Here is a 24,115-nt window from a genome sequence, read left to right as displayed (position 1 = left end):
AACTGTAAGCGAGTTATAGGGCTGATAAAAAACATCATTTAAAAAAATGTGCTTTATCCGCATTTAAAACAGAATTAATCTTGTGATTTGAAAAAACTGAAAGAAAAAGGAATTTATTGAATGCAACACTTCATTAGAGAGTCTATAAAGTCTTCTGAGTCGTCCTCACATGCTGCATCTTCGTCTTCAACTTAAACATTGAAAACTGAATTACAGTCTTGTTCAGTACAATATTAATAAATAGATGATTTAATCTCGATGATTTAAATAAAGTTTACAGTAAATTGATTGTATTGGATCCAAAAGTTTATTAGAAGGTGCCACGAGGGTCTATCAAGTCTTCTGAGTCATCCTTATATGCTGAACTAGCATTTCCCTGTGACTTTATTCGCGTGTATTTCTGATATAAAATGGGAAAAGGCCCGTTCATAAAACCATTCCATAGGCTTAGGTACTCTATAACGCTAGATAATTACCTATGTTATGTATAGGATTCAGTTATAATAGTCTCGTTCTTCGCATGGGCTATATTTATGGATAAATATTAAATGTTGATTTTCATAAAGTGTCGTCTCAGTGCACTTCTGCACTCTTAAAATTCGAAATATCATGTTTCTAATTTTGTTTTTAAGCGTTTAAACTCTATTTTATTTTATTAAAATTTGAAAAGTGCACTTCTACACACTCTAAGGATCATATTTTTTAAATTTAATGTTTTTATATCCCTTTAAATGTGTACACCGTTTTATTCCCTTAAAAACTAATTTTCGAAAAATCTGATTTTAGTGCCCCTTTACACCTCTAAAGAATTTTGTTTATATCTTTATTTAAACATTTACACTCCATTTAACCCTCTTACAGATTAATTCTCTCTTTCATCCAAAATTTTTATTTAAATCCAGGGGCGGATTGGCCAGGGGTGCCGGGGTGCCACAGCACCCCGGGCCTTCCAGTCTTACGGGCCCCCAATTATGGTAGACTTACTATGTCAAGAGCTCATTGAAATAATATCAATAATTTTAAATTTGTAAATAAACTTTCCACAATGCACTAAAAGGTTATAATTTGATATTGCATTGAGCTAACGCGTTTTTCGCAGAAGCTTAGTGTGTTTAGTTTGAAGGAATTAAAAAATTGCCATCATAACAAATAAAACTATAATTTCTATAATTTCAATGATTTTAGCTCAATTTTGTTTATTAGGTCTTACACGCATGTAAGAAAAATTCCGCGTGGATTTATACAAGTGATTCAAAAATTTGTGTCATAATTTTAATCACGAATACTCCTCTACAAATGCACATAGATAGCACAGTATTTATTAATCCAACTCATCAAGCAATAGAAAAATTACAGCTTTTATAATCATCAAGAAATAAACAAATGTTCCTTTAGATTTAATGAAATTTACATTAAATATGACAGCATTCACAGCGATGTCATTCGTAGTGGATTGTTTCCAAGGTACACTCAAAATGTATAAATTCTGATTTTGCAGCGCGATGTAGGATTTAGTTTAAACTCAAATAACTCGAGAACGGTACATTTTGGCGATATGAAACATATGAAACTACATTTTTTACGAGTATAAAAAAAAATGGTTGGGCTGTATCAAAAACAGAAATTAATAAGCCGAAAAAAAGTTATGATCCCAAAACTGGGAGGACCCATTGCTACCGGAAATGTATAGCTTCTACAAGACTTCCGTTTACACCAAATCAAAGAATGTCTTTTTGTAATCGGATAAACGGTAACAAAAATATTTCCAGAAAATAATTTTTTCATACCGATTTTTGGAAAGTTGTAATTTTTTTGAGGTGGATCAATAAATACTGTACTATCTATTCTCAATTGTAGAGGGGTATTCGTAATTAAAATTATGCCACAAATTTTGTAATCAACCGATATAAAATATCGTTTTTACTTAATTTAATTTTTTTTTTAATTATTAGTATGGGCATAAATAATGGAAAAATCTAAATATAAGTATAAATTTGGTACAAAGAAACGAAAAGAAAAACAAAAATTAAAATTACAAGCAGCCTCTGAAGACGTTCATCTAAAAACTTTATTTTCGTTTATTAAACCATCATGATTTCAACTGACGTCACAATCTCTATAGAGAAAACAAACTCCTTCAAAAAAATTTACTACATTAAGTGACAAGTAAAGTAGTTTTTATACATATTTTTATTGTATTGTATATTGGGCCCTCATTTCAACTTAGCACTCCATATAAAAATTTGCCAGTCCGCCGCTGTTTAAATCTCCGTTTAAATGTTTACACCCGAGTCACCTTTCAGGCAGACCAGCTTAGTTGGGGAACGCTCTACACATATAAAAACTTACCATATACTAATGAAATGTGTTTCAAAGGATTTTTAATGCAATTTTATGTAGACTCCAAACTTTCGAAGCCTAGGGTCCTACGACAAAAATGAATAGGACCATTTTTGTAGGAAATTTTGATGCAGAAAGAGACTTCTACAGAAAATTCTGCATAAATTCCATAAACGATGAGTTTGTATTTATAGACCCTCGTGACTCTCCCTTCCTTTAATGAAGTATTGGACCCAGTAAATTTACTGTCAGTTTTTTTTTTTTTATTACAAGACTAATTCTGTTTTAAATGCAGATAAAGCACATTTTTTTAAATGATGTTTTTTGTCTGCCCTCTAACTCGCTTACGGTTAGTCCTACAACAAAAATGCAAAGGACCATTTTTGTACGAAATTTTGTAAGCTTTAATTTTGATAAGAAGATCAAAACCTATAGGAGTGATAATTTCCGAGATATAAGCAAAAAATCAAAAAAAGACACCTTTAACCCCCTCCCCCTTCTCGACTTGATATATGTCTACCCAAGTGTAAAGAAAGCGTTTTAAAAAAATTCCAACTCTAGGATTTTTTTCCACCGATTTGTCTAATTTGACTGGGCAATTTCTTAGACCAAATCTAACTAAACAAAACCCCTAAAATGCACTCACGGATCGGTCCACTGGTGGGGTGTCCAAACGTAGCTGCAATAAATCCTTCATTTCATTCATCAAGTCGATACGAGGGAACTCCAGATTGGGACTACCGCTTCGAGACGCGTCCAAACCACCATCCGGTGAGATGGGTTGCGAAGTGGGACTTAATGGACTATACGACCTTTAAAAATTGGACTTGTTTCAGTAACTTTGCGGCGATTTTCCACCAATGCACTGACCTTTCAAAGCCTGAACTTTTGAACGACAATGCCGTATCTTTCCGGTGATTTGTAGGCACACTGATGCCGACGAATGTACGCCGTTTTCCGGTCGGCGAATTAGGAGCCGAACGAGGCTTATCATTGGGACTGTCGAGGCCGTTTTGGAGCTGTTGCGGACCTTGGTTTTCCTTCAAACGGGAACGTAGACCCCGATAGGCACTTTTCACACCCTTACCGCCGTCTTTCACCTAACATCCAAATTTATTTTAATACATCGAACAATGGCGATTCGTGAATCTTGAGTCAAGTGAGGCCAGGAGAATCCAGAATCAACAAAAAATTGACTTTTTTAAGGTGTCATATTTGTTTTCTTTAGCATTAAAATAACATAATTTTTTTATAAAAAACAAAATAATGAAAATTAGAAACAAAAACAAGAACAAACAAAAAATAAAATAAAATCCCAACTATAAATAACCATAATAACATTTATTTCTCATAAATTAAATCAATTCTTTAGGTTGGCAAATTTGTCAATGAATTTTGCAAACATGTTTTAATTCGTTTTAAACAAAAAATGTTAAAAAAATAAATAAATAATAAATATTGTTATTGGCTCTGCTTTTGAAAACTGCGAATCTCTACAGGATGTTAAAAAAAGATTGTAAAATATTTTAAGAGGTAATAGTATGGACCAAAACAAACAAAACTTTCTTAACAAGCATGGTTCCGCAAAGTAACGGTTTCGGACTGTGAAAAAATAAACAATTTAAAAAACAAAAAAACAAAAAAACAAAAACGAGAAAATGAACAAGGAAAGAGGATTTAATTGACAGTTTTTATTCTTCTTCTTTTATTGACAGAATTTTATTCTTTTTTGGTCATACGTCTTACATATTACTTACCGAATGTTGTAAAGTTCTTGTGCTTTTTTTAATATTCTTACAATTTTCTAAAGTTTTTAGAAATTCAGTCTGGTATGGAATGTATTGTATTCTCTTATTTCAATGTAAAACAAAAAAATGGTTGCTTTTGTGTAATTTTGACACCAAAATAATCTGATTTGAGTCCACTTGAAATCTCTTGTTTAGTGTTTTACGTACTTTCAATTCAATCTATGATTAATGTTTTTGTCTTAAAAAAAATTGGTGGTTTACTTAATTTTGACACCTACAAGAACCGATTTACGTCCACTTGAAATGTTTTAGTTATACGTATTTTGGCCTATTGTAACTATCGTAATTATTATTAGACTAATATTTTTAAATGAAATAAACGTGGTTTTATTTGTTTTGCCACCGATTTAACTAATTTTGAGTCCAGTTGAAGTGTTTTGGATTAAATAAAAACTTGAAAATTTAATCTGAAGAAAATGAGATGAATTATTTTAATAAAAATGAGAAATAAAAAAGGTAAATTTGAGAAAAATATACGGAAGTAGAATCAAAAAATTGTCATGGCATAAGAAAAAAAAAAACAATCCGGCAACAAAAAAATTAAGAAAAAACCTTATTATTTATCTAAGTAACAAAGAAACAGTGGTTGAAACAAAATCTGAAACGGTAATTTAACAATTGAGAAAGATAAAAACAAAAAAATTTGGAGAACAAAAAATAAAAACGATACAAGAAAATCAAATAAAAACAGAAAGTGAAGATAATGAAAAAGATAAAGAAATTCGGAAGATCTACTTGACAATTTCAAATTTTATTTTTTTATTTATAGGTCTTACTTCATGTTGTAAAGCTCTTATGCTCTTTTTCTTTTTTTTTAATATTCTCACAAATTTTTAATGTTTTTAGAATTCTGGTGTAATGTTTAATATGTATTTTATTTTGTATCATTATTCATATTATAATGTAAAACAAGGCAGAAATGAAAAAGTCTTAATAAACATCGAAGATTATTCGTTTTTTGAAACATTTATTTGCAATCTGTTCAAACAAAAAAAAAACTTCTAGTAGAAATTCCAAAAATTTTCACATTAGATATCACCGAAACCGTTACTTTGCGGACCCATGTTTATTAAGACTTTTTTGTTTATTTTGGTCCATTCTATTACCGCCTTAAATATTTTACAATCTTTTTTCAACACCCTGGATAAATAACTGCAGAATGTTCAAATCTAGAACATTTGCATAAATAGAATTTAATTGTATTAAAAATGCAGAATGTTTTTTTTGACAAATACTGCAATTTGCGACAAATCTACTAAAGAAAAAAGGGAAGTTTTTGTTTTTTGATTTTGACACGACGTTTGCAGAGAGGTCACAAAACTTTAGCCTCAGTAAAAGATAAAGCATGCAAGACTTTGCATCTATGTGTCTTCCCTCTCACTTTGAGGGAGACCGTAGGTACCACGCATGCGCAAAACGCTTTAACTGAGGCAGAAAAATTGTGCCTCATCAGAGTCAACGTTGGAACATTTTTTCAACAAAGATTCTCCTCTCCAGTTGAAAGCAATTCGAATATAATTAATGATTGATAATAATTATTCAGAACTAATTTATGTGAAAAATGCGTTTAAATTAAGTAAGTGAGGTTCGGCCTCAGTTACCTCACCTGACATCAAACTCAATTTTATCATTGGTCAGCTCAAAGAACGTTCAATTGTTATAAAACACATTGATTGCCTACTTGCTACGTTTAAAAAATTCAACTTCGTTAACAAGAACCGGAAACACTTCAAATTAGCGTTGACATTGTTACCATTTTGAGCGGACGTTTTTAATAACACACTTTCTTCGTTTAAGAATTTTTCCGTTTGCACGCGATTGTGATTATAAATTAAATCTGAAAGCGGGGGTGGAAAAAACATACGAAAAGCTGAAACTTACCGTTTTAACAGCGGACTTAACAGCCGGATTGGCCTGCGAACAATGACGGGGGAGAGAAAAAAAAAAAACGAAACTACATCAGCACAAAAACAACCACAAACAGAATATTGTTTACCTTTTCTTTGACACTTTTGAAAAAGGCTGAACCTTCTTTTTTCATTGTTGATGTCCAGTCTTTGTATTGTTGCTTCAGTTTCGAGCCGGATTGGACAGAGTAGCGGAATGTTTCCATTTCGAATTCGTCGGAAAAACCGAGACCGTTATTCAACATTGCAAGCCTTTCCTCAATAAACTAAAATAAAAGAAACACAAAGATAAAAAAATTGAATTAGTAAATATTATTAACCGTTTTAATGGAATAAAAAAAAATAAAAACCTACTTGTTGGAAGATTTGCAAATGCAGCATCTCCCTCAGGAACGGCTGAAACGACACCGGCCTCGTCTCGATGAACTTCTCCTGGTCGAAGGTGATTTTTTGTGCCTCTTGTATCCTAAGTCCGTCCCGATATCCTCCAATTAATTGAACAAGAGCCCGAAGAAACGCACGTGATACACCATCACCCAATAGGGCCGACTTATTTTTCAATTGTCGTTTCAGCGACGTAATCTACGTATTAAAACCAATCAAAATAACAATCAAAATCGGAGGGAAAAAAATTTACCACTTCTTGAGGTAGATTATTGAGGTCGTCGAATGGCGTCGTGACGGTATTTGCGTCCGCGTCCAAGATCACCACCTCGCCGATTTCGTGTCTTTGCACTTTCTGCAACGACAAAACCGAATTTAGATCGACGAGATGCTGCTGCTCGCTGATGTGTTTAAATTGAATTAAGACACAATAGTGCACGTTTCATTGCCAAGAGTTCGGCGAAAATAGGGTTCATACTAAACAGTATTCACAGTAACCAACAATTTTTAAAAAATTAGTTTTTTACCTATTTTGGATTATTTAATTCTGAATTTTAAATTACGTAAAAAATTGACAGAAAGCTTAGATATATCATTTATGAAATACTGCTTAATCTTATATTATCCCTGTTTAGACAATATCACAAAATACAAATTACAAAAAATCCAAAATATCTGTTGTAGGTTCATCTTTGGCTTAAAAAAATACGATCATGTCTCGCCAAAAATATTCGAACTACCTTGGTTAAAAGTTGAAAATATGTATCGACACCAATTGGGTACATTTATGTTTAAAGTTATGACAACTTCGTCTCCATCCTACCTTAGAAAAAAAATCAGATTTAGAAAAAGCATGCATAATGTCAACATTCGTCATGATACTAAAATTTCTATGCCTCACTTTAGTACGTCCATCTTTCAACCTTCTTTAATGTCAAAGTTTTTAATTCTACTGCTCTTTTTCAGTTGAATGTTTCCGTGTATAAATTTCGTACACTCTACAAAGATTTTTTGTTTTTACATGGTTAACAGTAATTAGTTTACCTAATGTTAATGGTATTTATGATATTTTTTTTCGTGGGTATAATATTTTTTTGAATTATTTTGGGGTTGAGTTTAGTAGGCACTTTTGTTATATTTTTTTGTTATTCAATTTTATTTTTTATTATTATTATTATACAGGCTGCGCCAGAACTCGCGCCCCAGAAAAAAAAATCAAATTAAATAAGATACCAGGAACATGGAAAAAATGTTTAAAAAATTCTTTTCTGTAAAAAAATTTTGACATCTATTTTTTGATATTTGACATTTTTTCTATTCAATGTCTCTATTTAATGATACTGTAAAAAACGTATGTTTTTTTATAATTATTTAGTAAAGATACAAAAATTTTGCCAATAAAAGCCACAAATAACATTAAACAGAGATTCAATTTAGGTTACAGCTTCCTTGTTTTCTCTTCTAATAGCTTGTATCAAAAAAACTTGGAAAAGTAGTCCAACAGAAGTAAATAGAGCCAACGTGCAAAATTTAAACTCTCATAGCTTCGAAATTTTTATAGATAGAATTTTTTTAACATTTATTATTATAAAAAAAAAAAAAAAAATTGGGCATTGACCATTTTCCACGTGGCCAAGGAGGCTGATCATTAGGGATAGTGTTGCTATCAACTAATGATATGTGTCCAGTAATTGCACGTGCAGGCACGACATTTATACTTTGACAGTGAAACAAACACTTAATTGATAATTGTCAGATGAATGGCAAATGTTACGGAAACCATAGAAATGGATTTCAAGTAAAGTTCACCCTTCCAGAAATAGTTCCGGGAATCTGTTATTATTATTATTATTATTATTATTATTATTATTATTATTATTATTATTATTATTATTATTATTATTGTCATGCTTTCATTCATTTAAATACTTATTCGTGTAAAATTAATAAACAAAACTGTTTTTTCAAAAACAGTAATTACAGCGCAAAATTCTTTTTCCCAGTGTAAAACACAGTACTTACAAAATACCTCAGAAACGGTCGCTTCTACTCCATTTTTTAAGTAGAAAAAACTCAAATTAGTGTGAAAAACTATATTTTTTTATAATTTGATAAATTTACATAACAATATAAACAAGAACTCATTTTCTTTCTTTCTCTTTTAGAATTGAAAGAGTTGAAGGTAACAAAGGTGCTTCCCAAATTGTAAAAAAATTAATTTACCATCAAAGGATTATGTTTCGGTAATCAACTGCCATCATCAACATAACTTTGAATCACCTTAAAAAATTATCATTAGAAACCAAATTACTTGAAATTTCTTTAACCGAGGAATAGAATTAACTTATAATTCCTGTGGCTTTTTTTTAAAGTACGAAAGTAAAACGTGGAGGGCAATGAAGCCGACACCTCTTTTGTTCTTTATGTGAAAATGTCCAAAACTTAAGTATAAGAATGCTTTCCTGTCAAAGAAACAGAGACGAACATTTGACAGATATTGATGGCAATGTTCGAACTTTATTTTGAAATAAAAATATAATCTGTAATAAAAAAATGAGTTTTTTTGAAAAATTAAAATTAAACCTCCCATTGGTATACACTATATCTGTAGTATTATTAACTATTTGTTTTTGTACTGAAAACTACTTGAAATTACTTTATTTTAATTTTAAAAATGAATAATTGTAAAAGTTAAACTAATGAAAAACACAGTATCTGACACTATAAATTTTTCATTATGTTTAAGAGCCTTTTACACTTTTTTTTAAATAAGTCATTTTTTAGGTAAAAAAATTGAGAAAAATCAATACGCAAAAATTTTAAAAGGATAATTATACGAAAACAGGGCTCTTTTTTGTTTCATTATAAAATTATTCTTTCTGTAGATACCAAAAAATATATTCCCTTTTAGTTTAGGCATAATAAAGACATAACGCCATTCTGGATAGCAGGAAATTTGCATAATGAAACCAGAGATATAGTGTAGAGTTATGGGAGTGTTATTTTTGGTAGAGGATCGTATTAACTGAACTCGAGACGCAATCTTGTACTTGTGGGGTTTCAATAAGGAATTAGTCGGCAAATCGATTGATTTCACGGAACAAAATCAAAGAGAAGTTTTAGAGAACATTTGGTTCTTAATCAATTCTGTGAAAGCTAATTTTATCTACAAAGACATTTCAATTTGTTACTAAACAGTCACATTTTTGTCTTAATCAACAAGAAACAATGGAAAAGCACAAAATGAATAAAAAATTTCCACCCACCCATTGTATTGTGACTCGCTCTCTTTTGTAAATAACTATTCAAAGAACATTAACCATAAGCATGAATAAAGACACCCTTTTTAAAATCCTGCAAATAACACGCCACGATATTGTAAAACAAGCCGTAAATTAATTTGTACAATTAAAACGCTTAAGACTCAATTAAACCTGTCTCTATTGTATTTCAATCGCGTCCTTGTAATAATAAAAGCGAAAAAAGGGACCGGATGTGACCGGAACCGATGGAATTCCGATACCATTGAATCTAAACTGCATTATTTATTGTGTCGGAATTATTTTTGAGTTTATGTCGATGAATCACTGCAACCAACATCCAGAGACGCTGAATCACCTCAAAATTTACATAACACAGAGATACTTTCTCTCGTTTGATTTTTTTTAAGTTAGTAGGGATGTCAGATTTACAGGAAATTTAATGTAAAAGCCACGGCTGGATGTAATAAGAAGATGAACGAGATGTTAAATAAATTAATGAAAACCTTAATAATTTATTATTATGAACTCAAAATTACAAATTTCGCGTCTTGAGGCTATATTCTCTTTGAATTGAATTGTTATTAACAATCCAGATAGCAAGTTTTATATTTATCTTTTATACGAAAACAAATATTTGAGTTAAAATATGAAATTATATAACCAACCTCTTTTTCCATTTTTCCATAAATTCACCTATCGCGAAAATTCAATTTTCTACAGTTTTATTTTTGATATTCGTATTTCAATTATATTTTATGACGTTAATAAAAAAAAATCCTTTATGTTCACAGCTTTTGTACAAAACAATTTCCTCTTTCCTGTGGTACATTTTTTAAATAATTTTTTGTCGCTAATAAATCAGCTGTCAACAGCAATTTCCAATCCAAAAACCTTCATAAAAAAAAACATTTACAGGTAAAATAAAAGACGACATAATTAATATTTGTTTTCTCAGAAACCTAAATACGTCATAGGTAAAATATCGAGTTTCTGAAACATAAATCTTTTATCAGTGTTGCCAAGTTTGGTAAAATTTCACCACATCTGGTGATTTTCATGTTAGTCTGGTGATTTGGTAAAAACTTAATATCTGGTTTATTTTTGGAAATTAAAAGAACTCTATTTTCAGTATTTTCCACGTTTTCAACCAGAAACTTGATTATTTCGCCAATTTTTTTCAAAAAAAAAGACGAAAAACTACAAAATTCGTTAAAAATAGTTTATTTTTTTACAAGATTTTACTAGAGTAACTAGAGGATCGAAAATGACAATTTATTTTTGTCTTTTTTGAATACTTTTTCAGCTTATTTCGAAAAATTTCGATAAAAACAATCCAAAAATTCAACCAAACCGACCAAAACGGCGTTATTTTTGCCTTTTTTAAGCACAAAAAAACCTAAAAATTTTGTTAAAGCAGGCAAAAAAAATTACAAAATTAAATCAAAATGGATATTATTTTTAGCTTGTTCCGCTCGATTTATTTCGTTTTTAAACCAAAGGCTCATTTACCTTGCAAAATCTTGTCCAAACACGCTTAAAAATCATAAAAATAATTCATATTTTTGTTTTTTTTTGTTTCTCTTGATTTAACTGTTTTTTGAGCAAAATTAAGACCAAAAAGCCAAGAAACCACAAAATTAGGTTGAGAATGCTTGTTTTTGAGCAAAAATTTCAGGTTTTTCGCAAGATTTTGCTAAAATGAACCAAAAAATCAACAAATTAAATCAAAAATCATATAATTTTTGAATTTCTCGAGCGCTTTAACACGTTTTTCAGCTAAAAGCGTAATTATTTTGTTTTGTTTTTGTTTTGTTAAAAGCAAGCCAAAAATTCAACAAAATGGTCAGAAATGGTATTATTTTAGCATTTTTTGAATATTTAAGCACGTTTTTGAGATAAAAATTTAGAAAATCGAAAATTTTGTTTAAACAGGCTAAAAAATACAAAATTGATTCGAAATTGATATATTTTTTCTCGATTTCCTTCGTTTTTGAATCAGAGGCTCATTTATTATGAAAAAAGTTGTTCAAACACGCCTAAAAATCACATATATTCTATGTTTCACTCAATTTTTTCAAAATGAAGACAAAAAATAAGCCAAGAAACCACAAAATTTGGTTAAAAAAATTGTTCTAAAATCTCAGGTTTTTTTTCCTAGATTTTTCTAAAACAACCAAAAAATCAACTAATTAGATTGCTTTGAAAATTTTGTTAAAAACAAGCCAAAAATTCAATGGCCAGAAATGATATTTTAAGCTGAGAAATCACAAAATTTGACGGAAAATGCTGTTAAGTACGTTTTTGTACTAAAATCTCAGTTTTTTCACTAGATTTCGCTAAAACAAACTAAAAAATCAAGAAGTTAAGTCTAAAATTAGATTATTTTTGCATTTCTCAAGCATTTTAGTACGTTTTTCAGCTAGAAATGCTAGAAAATTTCGCAAAATTTTGTTAAAAATAAGCCGAAAAATCACAGAATTAAGGCGAAATGCATGTTATTTTTGTTTTTTTCAAGAGTTTAAGCGGATTTTTAATCTGGTGAAAATTTGGAGAATTTTTCAACTCGGATCAGGTGAATATTATGTTTTTAATCTGGCAACACTGTCTTTTACGTTCCCTACGCTCGTAAATCCCTTCAACTCACTGATTATGTCTCATTCTATTCGCTTTATTATTGTGATAAAGAAATCGAACACTTGAATTTAATTTCAAGGATGTTTCAAAATCGATTATTCACTCACTCACCTTCATTACTTCATCAGGTACACCAATAAGGAAAGGCATCGGCGCTAGCAAATAATCTATCAGTGCCATGGGAAGCACTGGAATGAAGATGTGCTGCCATATCATTGGATAAATCACATCGTTGGCCGATTGCACACAAGCACTCAATCTTTTCAGTTTTTTGGACGTGAAAATAATCCTCCTTTCATACAACATAGAAGCAAAGATTATCATCATATTGTGAGAATCAACGGCGTTGTAATACTCCGTGAGGTTTCTCTGAAAAAAAATGAAAAAAAGACCAATGACCAGACGGGCGTGTAAACACGCGAACCGATCCCGGTTTTTAATCAATTATAGTGCGATCGGGAGCGATTTGGTCACGAAAAGTGACGATTTTTTCTCTTATTATTTATTAATTTAAAAGTGTTAATTATATACATGGGGATATCGTGTGGAAAGCAGTAGATGACTTCCTGTTGTGGAAGTTTTCCAGTTTTCAACAAATGTGTAAAGGTTAATACACTTGGTAAAATTTTTATACAGGATTCCCTAGAACTCGCGTCCCAGAGAAAAATGTAAGGTAAGATACCAGGAACATGAAAAAAATCTAAAGAAATTCTATCTATAACAATTTACAAATTATGAAAGTTTTAATTTTGCACTTTAACTCTATTTATTTCTGTGACAATCTTTTTCATACACTAAAAATCCCATAAGCTGCGGTGTTTTTGACAGCGACAAAAGTTTGTCCTAACTATTGCAGCGACAAAACGCAACCTATCTTTTGAAACCGTCTGACTCTAGGAGGTCTGCATCATTTTTAATAATTGTACTTTCCATTAAATTAAATAAACTAATTTACACCTTATTTGTTAATTTAGTGATTTACGTATTCATTAAATTGTCTTACCGAATTACACTCAAGCTTTTTTTACGAAGAAAACTTGACATTTTTAATTCGAGTTTTGTTACCTTTAGGCAATTTAACTCAAAAAACTGCCAAGTTTTTTTTCGTTAAATTGCCAGAAAACAAAATACTCATTAAAATGTCAAGTTTATTTCGAAAAAAAAGCTCTCGTGTAATTATAAGTGACAAAAATGATAATTTTTGTGCTACAGGCTATTAGAAGAGGAAAGAACAAAGCTGTATCCTAAATTGTAACTTTAATTAATGTTATTTGTGGATTTTATGGGCAATTTTTTTTTACCTTTGACTAAATAATTTAAATAATTATAAAAAAAACATACATATACAAGATCATCAGTATAATTAAATAGACATAAAAAAATGTCAAATGTCAAAAAATAAATGTCAACATTTTTTAACAGATAGAATTTATTGAACATTTTTTCCATGTTCCTGGTATCTTATCTTATTTAAACCGGCCATAAATTTTAACCAGGTTAATTAGTTCATCAGCCAATTAGTTAATCCAAATTAATCGGTTAAATCAATAAACTAGTTATTCGGTTAAATTAGTTAAACGGTTAACTAATTAACCAATTAAATGGTTAATCGGTTAAACAGTAAGCTAAACTTTTATTGGTCGATTTTGCTTAGGTTTAAAAATAAGACGGTTATTTTATTCTCACCTGAGGATGACCACTTTGTGGTTGAAACGCGTTGTGTTTTAAATAAAAGTTTGGTGTGACGGGGTAATCGAGTTTATGTTCATATTTTGACGAAAACATGCACTTTTAAAAAATTTATTACACAAAAACTAAGACATCTAGAAATATTTTTTTTACTGCCGCAAAGAAGGTACAAGCTATAAGGTTGTAACATTTTTTTAGTGTGTTGCACTTGCAAAGACAAAAAACTGAAGGCGTTAGTTAAAAGTTCAATAACTTAAAAAATTTAAATGGAACACCCTATTTATTGTTTTTTGCATTTGAAAGATTATTAAATTGTCTTTCTAAAATTATTTACTTTTAGGTGTTTATAATGAATAACTAAAAAGATATTTAACCTTAAACATTACAAAAAAATACTATTGTTTCAGTAGCTAAAAAGTGCACAGTTGCACAAGAGATGGAAGAAATATCACTTAATAATCACATTTGTGTTAAACGGAATCCATTATTCTTTATTTTTACAATAAAATAATTCAAATTTCAGTATTTTTAACGACTTTTACAATCTCTGGTAAATCAACGGATAAGTGATCTGTAGTAGAATTATTATGAGTGCCATAGTATCAACAATGCTCAGATATTGACAGACATTGTTGCTACAATTAATACTGAATGTTAAATATCTTTTCATTTATCAATTCTAGACAGTAAAAATTATTTTTTTTTAGATCGAAAATTTATCAATCTATTAGATGAAATATAAAAAATAGGGTGTTCCATTTAATTTTTTTAAGTCATTTAACTTTTAGCACACTTCTTAATTTATTAATCTTTACAAATACAAAACACTAAAAAATTGCTACAGCTTTATTTTCTGTACTTTCTTCTTTGTAAAACTAAGAAAAAATTTGTTCTAGCTGTCTTAGTATTAAAAATGCATGTTTTCGTCAAAAAAACCGTCTTATTTCGAAAATTAAGCGAAATCGACTAATAAAAGTTTAGCGTAAAAACATTGTTTTAAAAAGCTACATACAGTAATGCCAAGAAACATACGGTGTTTCATTTAAAAAACACAAGTTTGTATCGTAACTTATTTTTGGGACATGCTGTATGGTTGAAAATAATTTTAGGTGATGCACTAGATTAGTATCTATTAATGTCCTATATACAGACTGTATTATGAAAAACACCCCAAGCAATAACTCCATTATTTTTAAAGTTATGACAATACTTCTTAGAACAAAGTTGAACATTTTTTGTCATCTATCGTTTGGGATAGATGCTAAATTAATGCTGTTTTCTGTTTCACCGGAAATGACATCAACTTTATTTTTTTAATGGAACACCCTGTATATTTTACCACTTTTGGATTCTTTTAACAAGTTTTAGTACCATGTGCCTAAAACCAACCGTTCGTGAGATATGAGTCAATTAAAAATTTATTAAAGTAGACAGTGGAAAACAATAATATTAAGTAATGTTGACAAATATTATTACTTTGCATTTTCTCTTATTATTTTTATACTTTTTGGTGATCTGGTGATAATGTGTTAACAGACATGATTCAAGAATATTTTGAAAGCAATAAAAATAGTTGAGACCACAACGCCTTTACACTGGGCGGTTTCCAATAAGAAAAGTTCCAATTCGTCGACCTGAAGAAAATTTGAGGATGTTTGGGGTTTTTAGTTGCGTGCGATAAGCTAACGTTACTTGCAATTTCTTGAATTCATGTTCTTGCATTTTCTTCAATACCTATCTAATTCTGTATCTCTTTGAAATTGGAGATGTTTTAATTTGGGTTTTATAAAAGCCCAAAACATCCTCAAATTTTCTTTAAGTCGCTTAAATTTTCGACGATTTGGAACGTCTCTCATCAGAAATCACCCAGTGTAAAAGCGTAATGCCCTCCCACAATTTTTATTTTATTCAAAATATGTCTGTTAACACATTATCATCCATGATTAACATTTAGAAGTATAAAAACAGTAAGAGAAAATGCAAAGGAATAATATTTGTCAACATTATTTGATATTATTGTTTTCCACTGCCTACTTTAATAAATACATTATTTGGTGAATATCTCACGAACGGTTAGTTTTAGGCATATGGTACTAAAACTTGTTAAAAGACAATTAAACAATGAATCCAAAAGTGGTAAAATATACAGGGTGTCCATTTACCAAAATTAAGTTGATGTGATTTCCGGTGAAACAGAAAACAGCATTAATTTAGCAACTATCCTAAACGATAAATGACAAAAAATGTTCAACTTTGTTCTAAGAAGTATTGTCATAACTTTAAAAATAATGGAGTAATGGCTTGGGGCGTTTTTCATAATACAGCCTGTATATATTTTTTAATTTTATCTACCATTTAAAGGTCACTAATAGACTTTTTCAACTCGCTGCGACACCCTGTATTTTTAATTCACTAGGAAAACTGTTAATTCAATCGCACGTTTGAAACTTTAAAACCTAATCCCTGATTTGTGGATCACGTTTCTGTACCGGACCCGGAATAGAATAATTCATGTACTTACGTTTTCCGGTATGCTCGGTAACTGGAACGGTTTTGGAACCTCAACGGCGAAGGTCTGAGAAAAGATAAGACGTTTTAACATTCACATGCAGCTGTAAATGTTCCTCAACTTACACTCTCTCCTCGGTTGAAAGGAACAGTGAAATATTTACCCGCTTCCGCTAATTTCGTGTTGTATACGGCTGACAAGAATTCGCTCAAGTCTTCCGATCGTGGACTGGTCATTAATACTGCTATGTTATCTAGAAACCTGTCAGAAAGAGCTTTTGTGTTGTTTTGCTTTGCTTTTTGTTTGAAAGACTTACGAGAGATAATCAGGGTTTTTGACTCTGTAGTTTTTTAATTTATTTAAAATAATGTGAGTTATGCATGGAAACGTGCCCGTCGAGCGAATGTGGATGTGTAAACAACGATAATTGTTATACTTGGTAACAAAGTTGTCTGGTTGACACGCTTTGCCAAGAGAAAAAATTCTATTCTAAGTTGAAAGTGGCACTAAATTGTTTTATTAGATGGGTGTGAACTTAGCGCAATTTGTTTCCAATTAGCTAGCAAGCTCTAAGATTTTGTAAAAAATTGTTTGAAAAGTTTTTATTAACACATTTAACGCCCATTGTGGAGGAAATAGAATCCCGAATTTTTTTTTACACCTAAATAGAGCTTTTTTCATAGTTTATTTTGTAAAATATTAAAATTTAGAATTTTTATCTGGGGAAATCAGTCGCAAAAAAATCTGTTCTATAACTAGATATTTCGAGCAAAAAAATAGGAAAAAGCTACATTTCACACAAAATACATCTGATAAAAATGATTTAAATTTTTAAAGATTTTTTTAAATTTTTGACGAGATTTTGGTCGATTTTTGGCACCCAAAGCGGTCTATTGTCAATAACGTCGGAATCATTAGTGATAAGTAGTGATAACCTCTTATGTTTGGTACCGTTGGAAAGAAAATTTAATTTTCTATCATCTGCAAAAAAATCTGTGTTTTACGATACATAGTTCGACTATAACTTCTAAATTATTATTACGAATTTTGCAGTTTTTTTCGGAACATTTTACATGTTATGTGTCGTAGGCTAATTGTAAATTCAGTCGTTTTGTAAAACGCCTAGTCATTTTGAAAACGACTGGGCAAATTGTAAATAAATGAATAAATGCGGGGTTTTTCCAATTGACGGAAAATTTTAGGCGTATTATAAAAAGCCTAATAAGTTTTCATCTTATTACAAAGTATGTATGGTTAATTTATAATACGACTGAAACAAATCTGCGTCACAGATTAATTTTAAAAAGTTCAGTGTAAACTACCTCTCACTGTCATCATGACTGACATTTGACAATTAAACTTTTTTTGTTGGTAAAATTGTTAATTAAATAATTTGTCTGTCTTAAGAAATTTATGAATTCAACTAAGTGTAATTAAATCGTCGCTTTGATCTGCTGCCTACCCTTATTATGCCACAAATCAATATTTTTGAAAGTAAATAAGTCAAAATGACATAAACATGACAAGAGTAAAAAATGAGGTTATTAATGTAAAGGTTGTTTTACAGCTTACTGTATGAAAATGACAATACTGCCCCAAATGTTAATTCCGCAACTGTACGATGAAACTGTTAAGAAAATTTATTTGTTTTCTTGAAATATGTTTCTTTTTTATATTCATTAAAAACGTTTAACATTTGACTTTATTTTTCCTAATTAATAATAAACATTTTACAGTAAGACGAAAACTTATTAGGCTTTTTATAATACGCCTAAAATTTTCCGTCATATTGTAAAAACCCTGCATTTATTCATTCATTCATTTATTTATTTGCCCAGTCGTTTTCAAAATGACTAGGCGTTTTATAAAACGACAGAATTTACGACATATGCCTCAAAACATTATAACTTTTGAGGTACAGTAGGAGACAAAATACTTTGGTGGTCACTTTTCTGACACTATAATGTAATTCAAGCTTTAACGTTAAAATGAATGACAATTTCAAATTAATAACAGCTATTATATTTTCTTATCAAAAATATCTACATACAACTTGTCAACTATGATTGACAGTAGCTAAAAATAAAGCTAACAGTCCTAAAGCATGTCTTACAATTTAATGTCACTCAAGTGACATTGAAGAGCAAAAGAATTTGTCTCCAACTGTACAGTTTTGCCGCAATTTACAAAATAAAAAAAAGTCTGCGGTTGGCAACACTGAATGGTCTATATATCGCAATTTTGGGGTGGCACAGTATGGTCTTTTATGAAATTGTTAATTAAACTTTATGTAGATTTACTTTATTAACTAGTAAAACAGTAAAGTGAAAATTATGTAGGATTTTTGTATTTTTTATTTTACATCTTTGTATGTACGTTTCGTCAATAAGTTTCACAGAAATTCTTTTGTTGAAGGCAAACTGTACGTATTTTTGATTATAGAATCAGGCTTGAAAGTTTGTCAGTAACATTCTGACAAACTCTGTATTTTAAAACTGCCCTCTTGTTGACAGCAGTTCAAGCTTTTGACAGGCTACCGGAATATTCTTTTTTTAATTTTAAATTTTATTTTGCACAGCCATTACACAAAATTCATACATCATAATATTAACACTATTTATAGCAACAAATTTCAAATCAAATAACTTTTTCCAAACTTTCACCCATTTCTAAATTAATTCGACTAAAGTTGCAGTAGAAATAAACTAAAAATTCGACGTTTCAACGTCGCAACATGCAAAACGAGAACTTCCGGAGGCAAATGTGCTTTGCAGAAATTATAACCATTACACTGTTCAATTAATCTTAACAGAGTGACTGTGTGACAGGTGTACAATAATAATAACGTTTGCATACCAAATGTAAATTTAAATTGTAATAATAATTCAAAACGGTATGATCGTCCCAATTTGGTACCACGAAAGAAAAGTTTTACAATAATTTAATTATGAGAGAATTTCCGTAGATGAGTTTTTAATGGCCTTGATAAGAATATCACACGACATGATGCATGGGAATTTATCGACTCCCTACCTAGGCCTGCGATAAGAAATATGATAATTGTTAAATAACACATAATTGAGTTCGTGATCCATAATAACAATTTGCATAATGAACGTTGGTCATTGCCATTCTTCGGGAAATGTTAATAAAAACCAGGAACATTATCTGCTTACCCAATAACATTGCCAATGACTTGACAAAATTTAATTACTGGCAGATAATTGTCTACTGAAAAAAAAAACAAATCAAAAGACAAATATTGATACAATCTGTGTTTATTCAACTCCTGATTTATTTTTACTTTCCTTATCCTATAAGGAAAGTATTGAAATCGGCTAAAATTTGACCTACCCAGATTTCTGGACGAATTATAGCTTCAAGACACCAAAGAAATTGGTTTGGGCCATTGGGTCGCAAACGTTAGGTTTGCTACTCGGATTTCCAACAATAAATTATTGTCGTAAAGATGTTTTCCAGATAAGTGGGATAAGGAAAGTCGTGTGATGTTCACAACAGATTTTCAAAAAGCAGTTTGTCCAAGTTTGCATTTTTGCAGGAGAGAACAAAAACTGTCCTTTTTTTAAGAAATAATTTTAATTTTTTATATCAGTGACAATAAATGTGAAAAAATATGTACAAATTGGACACTAATTATACAGCTTTATCTCAATTCACAAAAACATGGACAAACTGCATTTTAAAAGTCTGCTCCTCAATTACTGTGTAATTATATTTATATATTATAACATTTATATTTATGAAACCGTATCAAGTTCGGTCTAGTAACAAGACGTTTAATTATGGGTAATTCCCCCTAGATTACGTAAATGTATATGTTGGTTGCCACGCGACAATATTACATTTACGACCTTAGTGTACTTATGCACCATATTTAGCAACATTATCTTTGACTATAATAATTAACCGAAATAAACAAATTAACAAAAAATTAAAACAACAATAAAAAACAAAAAAGGAAACAACATCTATTATGCAAAAGAATTAATGGAACTCGTAAATATTTAATGACAAAAGAAAAAAATGCGTTTTGTTTTTTTGGATAATTTCACCAGAATTTAATTTTAGTTAGTAAGCCCCCCCAATATTTTTTGTCTCTTGTAAACACAGTTTAATTCACAATCTCGTCGAGAATGAATTTAAATGATAGAACGCGAGAGCTAAAGCAAATAAAAAGCAAATTGCTACCGTCGAACAATCTTCGAGTTTCCAAATTAGAAATCGTATAACGGCTGCGATCGTTGAATTGTTTTAAACTTGTCGCCAAAATGCATTCATTAAACGTCAGTGAACTTATCTCCACTGAAACAAATCCATAGAAGATGAATTGATAACTAAAATACAAAAATGTGGAATCCACAGACAGGCGACTGAAGTGATAATAAATCTGGTAAAAATGAATCATACTATATGCCCCCTGCTGTTATCGTAATCTATGGCAAAACCAGATACTGCAGATAGCCAGCCACTCTCAACTTCAACTATTACTGCAATTGAATAATCAATAAAATTCATTCACATTGTATTGCATCACATTCTTTGTAAAAATTAATGAAAAAAACATTTTAATTACATCATAGTAAAGTTTTTAAAGTGGAAACGTGACAAACTAGAAATCTACAATCAAAATATGCCAATAACAATAAATTTTTAATGTTTTATTCTGTACAAAAATGATTTTCCAGTAACTCGCCATACGTCCATCAGTGATAGAAAATGTCATTCTGAGGAAAAAAGTTTAAACACATTTTTTTTTCTATCTTCATTCATTACAGCTAAGCAAAAAATAATAAAAATATGTATTTAAACTTTTTTTTTGAGAATGACATTTTCTGACGCTGGTTGACTTATGGGGGTTTGCTTTTGGGATACCTGTACATAATCACCTTGTAGATTTCTAATAAAAAAATATTATTAAAATTAAAAAAAAAATGATGATTTAATGCAAGGAATACATTTTTAATTTTTTTTTTCATGATTCAAAAAAATTTGGGTAAATAAAAGTTGTGTATGAGAATATTTCGAAAAAATATTTTAAAATGTTTTTAATCCCAAATAAAAAAGAAAAAAATTAAATTACATATGAATAATTACAAAATTATTTATTATGAACATGATCTTTGGTGCAGGTTGAATTAATATTTAAATGATTCTTGACTTGACTTAAATAGTTTTTATAGTTTTACCATATTCATTATAATTTTAAATGCATTACTTTCTAATATAAAATCTAAGTAAAATTTTTGTTGGGCGAAATTTCAAAACAAAATTTATCGCCATGCATCATAGTTACATGACGAATCTTGCTGTTTTTGTGGGATAGATTTACAAAACTACGCATATGAATTATTATTATTTACGTAAATACTAGTTGAATCATTAGTGCTCATTTTTTCAGTGGGTACTCTATTTTGGAACAATGATTATCCTGATGAAATAAAGCCTGTCTTCAATTCTCTTAATTTTAAAATAAAATCGTGTAAAGGGCACAAAAAATGGTGAAAAAAAACTGGTTGGGTTTGGGTAATATTCGAATTACTTCTGTGACGTTGCCAATGGCGGGATTACGCAGCCCCGAACAAAGGCCTTCTAGAACGGAATGGTTTTTGTAGATCCTGTCGTTTTTCAGGAAATTAATACCATAACGAGTCAGTCTTAGCCGAGCTCTTGTATTAATTAAATTGTTCGAATAAATTATTGTGACTTTTACCCCTTCGTTTTCTTAAACCTGACAACAGGTAAGTTATTGCTTGAAATGTTATTTAATTGTTGGATTTCATTTATTAACAACACATTTGCAACAATAAAAAATACATCGTTTTTGTTCACTCAGACTAGTTGTACAGGGTGTCCCAGGTTTTAGACCAGATGCAGAAATAAATATTTCTATCTAATAAAAAAAACTTTTGCTAGTGTAAACGATAGAGGATTATATAGACTTCAGTTTGATGCTTTACTATTGTTCAAAATTTTTATCGTATCAGTGACACCCTAAAAACCAAACTTGGAAAAAAAAATTGTTAATTTTCTTCATGATAAAATTCCTTGATTTTTTCTAATGGTAACTGTGAAAATTGAATAATATAAAAGTTTATTGATTTTGAGTAATTAGCATTTTATTATTGAAAATTGGGAATTCTGGTAATTTATGGTCAAGTTTGAGATAATATGCTGCTAATGCATTGACATTAGAGCGGAGGCTTCATAACAGAGCCCGAGTACGTTATAAATGTCATTGCGGACATTTTCTTTTGTCAAGAAATTCTGGTCGCAAACCCCCCCATAAATTCTTACAAGTTTCAGATTTTCAACATTAAAATGTTAATGATTCAAAACCTCTCAACTTTATCATAATTCTATTTCCACAAATCACAGAAAAAAATCAAAGAATTTTATCATATAGATTATAGAAAATATTCCAGTTTTTTAAATTTTTAAGGTCTCACTGTCATATGCTAAAAATTTCATACAATAAAAAAACATCAAATTAAAGTGTATTTAATCCTTTATCATTTATACTGTCAAAATTCTTTTTTTAGAGATATTTATTTTTACGCCAGACCTAAAACTTGGGACACCCTGTATGTTTAATTTTTCAATCATTTTATTTGCAGAAAACACAAAACACAGTAAACCATCAGAAAATAAGTGCAAAATGTAATTTTCATCGCTTCTCATAAATTGAATCTTATAAACAAACACTGAAAGCACAGTTTGCACATTTATGAAAGGGCGTTTATAGCTGAATCTGTGCCATTTAATCCGCAATAATACGATTTAATTATAGAATAATCAGCATATAAAGTGAGCGTCATGCGTAATTTCCCAGTTTTGTTTTTTTTTATCTCAGATCAAATAAAAGCAAAAGCAACCGCATTTGCGCCAGATGTTGTCTGGAACAATTCTAATATGAAAATGTACAATAAAACGAATAGTAAAGCATTCAATTTCCTGATTATCTCTTCATTTCTTTAAAAAAACATACTTATAAAACGCTTGATGCCACGGAAGATAACTCAGGACCACAATCGCGGTCTCTGATCTCGGGTCGTGTCTGCAGAAACCGAACGTCCATTTCGACTCCAAATCCGTCAGGACGAAGGAATAATGCTGAATAACAGTACTGAAAACCGCGTTTAAAACAACAAATCTCAAATTCGAAAAAATACCCACTTTTCGAATTTGTAAGGATATGCAAAATTTGGTACAGCTTTGAGCACTTCCTCGTCCTTGTATTTGTCGGGGTACTGTTGAATGATCCAGGCCGCTTTGTCCCCCGTGGGGGGCACCACCTCGCAGAAGCATTCGAAAAAGTGTTTGACGTTCTCGCTGGAAAGGGGGTCGTGGGGTAACACCCTGACTGGTTAAGGGCGCACTTACCGTATCCTGGAACCCATGCTGGTGGTCACTATTAATTATCCATGGTGGGTGGAACAAAACTGGAGATTTTTGGGGGCATTGCACGAATTTTAACACATATTGGGGCACTCACGAGAAAAACAACCACCAATTTCCACGAACACTGACAGACTGAAGGATCTAGTGGGTGAGATAAAGATG

At 30.3% G+C, this 24,115-nt stretch overlaps 1 protein-coding gene across 3 annotated transcripts in view; it reads right to left on the bottom strand.

Annotated features, from left to right (window-relative positions):
• The window catches only part of LOC123007353 (DENN domain-containing protein 1A-like), a 25,665-nt gene extending 1,550 nt beyond the window's left edge, over positions 1-24,115 (bottom strand). Inside the window, exons 1-12 of one of the 3 annotated variants that reach the window (XM_044402629.1) lie at positions 23,936-24,115; positions 23,729-23,884; positions 23,541-23,678; positions 16,660-16,795; positions 16,547-16,600; positions 12,448-12,705; positions 6,693-6,794; positions 6,410-6,637; positions 6,145-6,321; positions 6,030-6,062; positions 3,211-3,440; positions 2,987-3,152 (exon numbers count right to left, since the gene is read on the bottom strand). In XM_044402629.1, coding sequence (XP_044258564.1) covers positions 2,987-3,152; positions 3,211-3,440; positions 6,030-6,062; positions 6,145-6,321; positions 6,410-6,637; positions 6,693-6,794; positions 12,448-12,705; positions 16,547-16,600; positions 16,660-16,795; positions 23,541-23,678; positions 23,729-23,884; positions 23,936-23,952 — 1,695 coding nt within the window. In that variant the 5' untranslated portion in view covers positions 23,953-24,115. The remainder of the gene's footprint in view (positions 1-2,986; positions 3,153-3,210; positions 3,441-6,029; positions 6,063-6,144; positions 6,322-6,409; positions 6,638-6,692; positions 6,795-12,447; positions 12,706-16,546; positions 16,601-16,659; positions 16,796-23,540; positions 23,679-23,728; positions 23,885-23,935) is intronic. The other 2 variants (XM_044402612.1, XM_044402620.1) reach the window with 2 other exon arrangements.

The sequence above is a fragment of the Tribolium madens genome, unplaced genomic scaffold (genome assembly GCF_015345945.1).
Source record: "Tribolium madens isolate multiple individuals breed KSU strain unplaced genomic scaffold, Tmad_KSU_1.1 Scaffold_11;HRSCAF=98;Tcas5.2_LG3b, whole genome shotgun sequence".
In the NCBI taxonomy this organism is placed as follows: Eukaryota; Metazoa; Arthropoda; class Insecta; order Coleoptera; family Tenebrionidae; genus Tribolium; species Tribolium madens.
This window is presented reverse-complemented; position numbering and strand designations above follow the sequence as displayed.